The sequence below is a fragment of the Austrofundulus limnaeus genome, unplaced genomic scaffold (assembly GCF_001266775.1).
Source record: "Austrofundulus limnaeus strain Quisiro unplaced genomic scaffold, Austrofundulus_limnaeus-1.0 Scaffold1176, whole genome shotgun sequence".
NCBI classification, from domain to species: domain Eukaryota; kingdom Metazoa; phylum Chordata; class Actinopteri; order Cyprinodontiformes; family Rivulidae; genus Austrofundulus; species Austrofundulus limnaeus.
The window spans coordinates 45120-52655 of NW_013953578.1; the positions used below are offsets into that span (position 1 = coordinate 45120).

The 7536-nt window shown below is 36.9% G+C and overlaps 1 protein-coding gene across 2 annotated transcripts in view; it reads left to right on the forward strand.

Annotated features, from left to right (window-relative positions):
- The first annotated feature begins 2397 nt into the window (after positions 1 to 2397).
- Positions 2398 to 7536, forward strand: part of LOC106534456 (bromodomain-containing protein 8) — a 12961-nt gene continuing 7822 nt past the window's right edge. Inside the window, exons 1-9 of one of the 2 annotated variants that reach the window (XM_014031101.1) lie at positions 2398 to 2696; positions 3068 to 3164; positions 4562 to 4631; positions 4724 to 4773; positions 4871 to 4993; positions 5083 to 5163; positions 5267 to 5331; positions 5669 to 5811; positions 6746 to 6937. In XM_014031101.1, coding sequence (XP_013886555.1) covers positions 2651 to 2696; positions 3068 to 3164; positions 4562 to 4631; positions 4724 to 4773; positions 4871 to 4993; positions 5083 to 5163; positions 5267 to 5331; positions 5669 to 5811; positions 6746 to 6937 — 867 coding nt within the window. In that variant the 5' untranslated portion in view covers positions 2398 to 2650. The remainder of the gene's footprint in view (positions 2697 to 3067; positions 3165 to 4561; positions 4632 to 4723; positions 4774 to 4870; positions 4994 to 5082; positions 5164 to 5266; positions 5332 to 5668; positions 5812 to 6745; positions 6938 to 7536) is intronic. The other variant, XM_014031100.1, reaches the window with a different exon arrangement.

Sequence of the window (7536 nt, forward strand, 5' to 3'; positions counted from 1 at the left end):
AAAAATGACAGCCAAATACAATTTATTTGGTTATTTTGAATTCATCAAAGGGAGAAGCAAAGTGTTTCATTTTATTGTCTGGTGGTAGTGATGTGCGTGTGTGTGGGCGGGTATTCCCTACTACGTGGGGACAATTTTTGGCATGCACCCCTACTTGCAGGGGCCAACTGGTACTTATGGGGACGTCAGCCTGGTCTCCTTTGGGGGAAAGCTGTGTCAGGAGTTAGGTTTAGGACTATGAATTGAGTTTAGGTTTAGGGTCAGGTATGTGTACATGTGAGGTTAGGGTTAGGGGGTAAAGAGTCAGGGTTAGGCTGTAGAAATTAATGGAAGTCAATGCAATGTCCCCACAAAGATAGCTGTATAAAAAAGGTGTGAGGGGGGCAACATAAATCCAGTATTTGAGTCTTGCTGTAACGTTGCTCCCTCACAGGCTGCCAGTCTCGCCTGTCAAGCTGACTGTTATTTCCCGGCGCGGCYGGGGGCAAAGTGGCAGTATTATGGAGTTAAATGTCATGTGCCTCATTAACATTTGCTTCCCRGTAGTAATTGGTTGCTCTTTATGGACGAAATGAGACCTTATGAGACAAAAGAGCAGCTGCTTGCTTTCAACAACTTCTGCCACAAAGAACCAAAACCCTAAATTGACCACTTGTGTCTCATAACTTAATTAAAGTTTTCTTTAAAAAAAATAAATAAATAAAATTAAAAACAGCAGGTTTATTAACTGTAACCATTTCTCCAACCAGCATGTCRTCTCTCTCATGTTGTTCATGTATGATTGATGCTGCATCAGTTCTGATGAGACACATGTTTAACAAATAATTTAAAATCCACATTTTTGGCTGCTTTTTAACTATTTTTAAATCCATCCATCCATCCATTTTCTGTACACGCTTCTTCCTTTTCAGGGTCGCGTGGGTCACTGGTGCCCATATCCAGCATGTATCTAAACCCTATCTTGAAAATTATGGAGGACTGAAACTGGCATATTTAAAATTTAAAGCAGGAATAAATAAATAGCCCAATAAATAAATACACTTAAAATGCCCCAGTTAATTTAATAAAGGAGAACTTTACCTCGTGTTTGATGATTTCATTTACCTTCATATTTATTTTTCCAGCTTAATTTCAACAAATTTTATATTTTAGCAAATAATTTAAATATTACTGCTTAAAAAATTCATTGGTAAATTATTTATGAGATAGTCTTTCATAATAAGAAACAGTAAATCATGTTTATACTTTCTTAACAATATTTGTTAAACCCAAATTATCTCAGAATGAAGTTACAAGCTAATCATTCCTAATTAATGCTTAGTATCTCATGAATATGAGAAATTGTCTTATTTATATTATCGTATCTTTATATTTATGAGTTTCTTTATGACAAACCTAATAATTATGATATACAGTAAGCTGCAATTATATTCTCACAATTATAAAAGGGTGATATTATTATCTCTCGTGAATATGACTGAACACTTTTACTGTTACGAAATATTAAGTCATAATTATCTCATAACATGAAAGGTCTAGTTCTTAACTATGAGAGTATTTCCCTAATATGACTTACCAATCTCATAATATTGACCTAGCAAACTATGCTTATGAAATTTCAAGRTGTATTTATGAGATATATCCTATGAGAAAGTTAAATTAAACTTTTGACATTTTTTTCATAACTAAGATAAAGCAAAACCTGTTTATCAAATGCTACCTCCAAATGATGAAGATTAGAAACTCCCTAATATTTCTGACCTAACTCTTACACAGTTATGAGATTCTAAGTCCAAACTATGTCATAATGTTTTAGACTGAAGTCATCAATATGATTATATATTAGTTTATTATCCACAGCTTATTTCTATTGCTTAGAATCTCAAAAGAGAAATTAAGCCATATATATGATATGAAAAAACTAAATTATATATTTCTCCTACAACTAACTTTTCTCATATTGTACAAAAATTGTAAATATACTCTATAAAAATCATGAAAGAAAGAGTTATAATAAATTATCTCATAAAAATTATGGAATTTTTCATCATGCTTATGAGGATGATATCTAATAACTATAAGTGGTTTATACTCTCTCATATTTCACAAATATGAGAACCTAAGTTTGATTGATTGATTGATTGATTGATTGACACCAGTACATCCATTATTAGTACTTGGATGCAAGAAAGTGAGAATCACTTATTTCCATTGTGGTCCAAAGATGTAATTAATTGTAATTAATTATAATTATATAATTACATAATAAATATACTTATAATGAATTCATTATGAGATACAAAATTATCACTATCAGGTCCTTGGTCATGATTATAAGGTGCTATTTATTAATTACGAGAAGCAAATCTGCAAATATATCTTTAAATAGTTTTATGCGAGACTATGTGAAGACTTTTTTTATCAGTGGCGTAAATAGACTTCCATACAACATGAACGTAGCTGTCGAGCTAGCTGCTGTAAGTTACTGAGGTACAGAAGACTTTAACAGGCAACAGTGATTCAGCGAGCTAGCTTAGAAAAAAATAAAATAAATAATAAAATAAAGACGGACCGACGTTAATGTCCACTCTGGTCTGAATCGGGACATCGCTGGCGTCATCTATCACCGACTGTCTGCATAAGAAGATGTATGGAAGAAGGTCGGGATGACAGGAAGATGGCAAACGGGGTTGGAAGTGAGTACCATCGGTGCACAGCTCAACGCTTTTGTAGAAAAATACCACCACTGTAACTTCCCTTCATGGCAGCCTCCGTTCCCTGCAGGGGGAGAGGAAGCTGGCTGCAAGGATACATAATGCTGCTTGTCCTCCCGAGTTGACCAGCTTTCTTTGCCACAGTGTTTGCATTTGTATTTAATCGGAACGTTATTTCCATAGCGCGTCTGCGGACGGCCGGTTCCCAGCAGTTGCGTGTTTTTCGAGCACAAAATAAGAGTGACGCCTTTGCTGTCAATGGCAGGCCAGACYACGATCAGCGGAGTATTATAGACGCTGGGTCTAACATGCATCCCGCAAATTGTGTCATGTTTCCTCCTCGCATCATGCAGAACACAAGCTGCTCGTGATTGGACCAACAGAGCCATGGTCAGTGAGAGAGAAGCTGTGTTTGGCCACATCTGTCATGAAGAGTGGAGATCAGAACTGGTGAGTTATTTTAAATTAGTATTATTTTATTTACTACAAAACTAGTGACAATAATATTGTGTGCATGTACAACTCAGTGTGTATCATGTAGAGTCATATAAAGTGTCACAGCAAAAATGCCAGTGTTAATTTAACACCCACAAAGTGTCTGTATGTGTCCACACTTGCTGGTGTTAAAATAACATTTGTGAAAGTGTTAAATTTTAACACTCATTTCTTTGTTAATTTAACACCAACCAGTGTTAAATATTCAACAATTCTTGGTGTCACATTAATATAAAATAGTGTTAAAAGTAACACCAGCCAGTGTTAAACATTCAGCAATACTGGGCGTCATATTAACATTTCACCAGTGTTAAAATAAAGCGTTAAAAGTAACACCAGTGTATTATTATTATTATTATTATTATTATTATTAACAAAGGAAATTGTGTTTGTAAGATTAAGAGACACCGCAAAGTTTTATAACACCATCAAATTGAGAGTGTAAATTTAACACTCAGAGTTAATATTAACTCTAGTAGTTAGTAGAAAAGCTTAACGGAGTCACCCTTCTTCACACACCAGGAAGTACCTCTCACTCATGGTGTCGWTTTTTGGCCAAAAACATAAACTTAAAGTTGAACAACTTGATCAAACTGAACAAGAAAACTAACCAGAACAACTCATTTTTACTCTCATGAACTTCTTTAATAGTCATAAACAGGCAAAAGCATCATTTCTGCAAGATTTCTCAGCAAGGAATGCTGGGTAAATGCTGGTCTGCCTGACATGAGGTGGAAGAGGGCGGGGCTTTTCACAATACTTCTTTTAACACTGCATGGTGTCATATAGCAACACTGTTAAGTGTTATATAAGACTTAACTGTGGGTGGAGCTGAGACAACACTGAGGAAATCAACACAGTGAATTAACACCAACACTGGGTGTGAGTGTACTCAGAAAGGGTTAAAATAACACTAYGGAGTGTTAAATCAACACCCAAAAGTTTAACACTGAAATTTTAACACTCGTGRTTTTGCTYTGTAARACAGGCTGATCATATAGGYTTGTTTATTTAATAAACAAAAATGAAACAAAACTGTTAAAAACCCACGMAGGTGTGGGCCAGATCTGGTGTCAAACTGGCACAGCTGGCATGACAAGTGTTTTGTTAAACAGATGTGGGCCATGTCTGCCAATGATGGCTATGTTTTTAACATGGCATGCCACAACTGGCCCAGTTGTGGTTTGGTTCATATGGTGCTGGCGCATGCATGGACCACCTCTGGCAAACCACGTCTGGGCCACCAAAGGGGCTGTCCTTCTTTGTGGTATCTGAGCATTAGTGCCTTGTGATGATCAGATGATTCTTTGTAGGAAAGTCTTTTAATGTTTTGAATGCATCCCTTTCAACAGGGTGTCTGTGAGCCGGGCCATCAAACCATTTGCCGAGCCAGGACGTCCGCCGGACTGGTTTTCTCAGAAGGTAATCGTGTAGATACTGAAATCATGATTAGTGCAGCAGATCTCTTGTCTCGTCACAAAGCTGATCTTTCATTCCTCTTTGGATCCTCACAGCACTGTGCCTCCAAATACTCAGAGCTGCTGGAAACAACAGAGGCCCCAAAGTGAGTCAAAAACATATTTTAGATGTTAGATTTCAAGCTAAAAACGTTAGATTTCGAACTTGGCAGTTCTACAAACTAGTGGACTTATTACCTGCAGGCGGAAGCGCGGTGAGAGAGGGGAGGTGGTGGAGACGGTGGAAGATGTGATCGTACGCAGACTGACATCTGAGAGGATTGAAGAACTAAAGAAGCTGATCAAAGAAACTCAGGAAATGCATAGGTAACTACATGAAAAAAAGAACAACAACACTGTTGTACTATTCAGTTAAACTCCTTCTGTAACGGGATGAACATTTTCTATTTCCACAGGAAGCTGAAGAAAGAGGCTGAGCTGATTCAAACAGGACATCTAGATTCCAGACTGGAAGAGCTCTGGGAAGAAATCCAGCTGTAAGACGCAACAAATCTTACATAAAACATGTTAACATTGCATTATTTGGGTGTAAAGGTCGGATAAACAAGATGCCAACAAGAAACTTTGTGTGTTTGACAGGAAGCAAAAGATGGAGGAGGAGGAAGCAGATCTGAAAAGAAAAAACACAGATGCTGCTTATCAGGGTATTCTCTCTACTGTTTTATTTAATCTTAAAGACATCAACGATTAATTCATTTCTATTTTTCTAATTGCTAGTAAATTTTAATCTTTTTTACTGCTGTCACTTTATCCAGTGTATTACTTACAAATTAGTATTTRCCTCTTGGAAATAAGCAGTTTAATGAAAAGCTAGCGTTTTATGGGGGCTGTGGCAGCTTGGCGGTCAGTGCCACAGTCATCTTTGTGATACAATGAATTTATTGGATTTTCTTGTAAATCTAAACGCAGGTTGTTTTAAAAACATCATCTTTTGCYTGTCTAATAAGAAGATCCTCGCTCTGCTGCTCCTCCCTCTTTCAGCCAGACAGGCGGCAAGGAACGCGCCGAAGCGGATTCCCAGCGTCTCCATGCATTTGCCCTCAGCTTGTAGCTCCCCGAGCCAAGAGTTCCCACCAGGGGACCAACTGGAAGGCTTGACCCTTGATCTCCCATCCTTAAAGAATGTGAGTTTTCCGTGGGATTTTAAAACTCTTCAGTTTTAAGGAAGGTTGCTTTTATTTTCCTAGAAAAAAATCACATTCGGTAAAAATGTGGGGCACTTGAAAGCTAAAAGGAACAATACATTAGCTAAAAGCTAAAAGTAGGACATGGTATCTAGAAGATAAAATTAGCAAAATACTAAAATCAGTAAGATGTTTAGCTAAAAGCACCAAATGTTAAGCTGGTAACTAACTGAAAGTATAAAAAATGTAGCTAAAGTAGTAAAATGTTGGTGACTAAATGCTAAAAGTAGCAAAAGGCAAGCTGACAGGATGAAAAGTCGAACTAGAAGCTAAAAGATGAGAAATACTAAAAACAAAATGTAGCAAAAGTTAAGTTAAAGCAGCAAACGATAAGGAATAACAAAAAGCTGCTAAAAGCCAGAAACAGTAATAGCCAAATGTAGCAAAACAGTGGCTAAAAGCTAAATTTTGCATAAAAAGATATAATGTTTTTAAAATGATTGAACAAATCTTATTTTATTCTCAAAATGAAAAAATTATTTTAAATATTTTGGAAAAAATGTAAATGTGAAAATCCAAAAGATTTTTTATTTTCTAATTTTGAGTGTCTAAAACAGCAGACTGTGCAGAACTAGTTAGATCACAAGTAACACGTAAAAAAAAATACTCAACTTGTAAACATTAGTGTGAATGCTGAGTCAGGATTATGACTCATCATGTAGGACAGTTTCAGTTTGTTTTTGTGTCAACACGTTTACATTTTCAACATGTTTTTGTTATTATCAAAGCGTAAACATTTCTTGCTCTTCTGAGATGATTTTATTTATTTGGAGAAAAACTGGTCCAACATTTCTAACCGTTTCCTTGAAATAAGGGAAGATAACAAACATATATTTTGAAGCATCTCTTCAGCTGTCTCTTTTTTTCCCCCTAGACTTCAGGAACAGTGAGGTCCATGACATTTTTTGAAACCTCCGGAGCTTGTAACGATGACGTCGGCCACGGGGCCGGTCTGGATGATCCGACTCAAAAGAAGCCCCTGAGTCAAAAAGCTACGCCCCCACCATCTCCACTCCTGTCAGAGTTACTGAAGAAAGGCAGCATCTTGGCCACAAATGCCAGACTGGTATGTGGAGAGTCCCACTGTTGTCTGAGACTGCACAGTTCCAAAGTTTCTCTCATAATATGAAGTTACTGTGTTTTTAAGTGTGTGATGAAGGTAAAATTGAGCTTTGGTATACACAAATACCTTTTAAGAATTTCAAACAAGCAAAGACATTGAGAGGCCAAATAATACAGCTAAAGATGCTACTCGCTAATCATTATAAAGAAATCTTTCATTGCTAAAAAAAAAGCCAACCTGCAGAGACTAAACAGAACGTTCAGCAGTTAAAACAACTCGACATTAAACATAATTTTACAATTGGCAATAATTAATTCAAAGTTAAACGATAAACAGATGGCGCAAGGTTCGTTCCAAGATAAGAACAGCCAAGAACTTCACTAAGTCCTCACAACAGCTAATTAATGACGGCAAACTATTTATCCCAGCGAATATRCTGAAAACTTACTGGTCAGAATGGGAAACCGGTCCAAACACAAATGATTGCAGAAAGAAGAGTGACAGTATGGTGCTGGCACTTGATGTTCTAGAGCAGTGTTTCCCAAAGTTGGGGTCGGGACCCAAAGTGGGGTCTCGAAACGTCAAGGTGGGGTCCTGAAAAG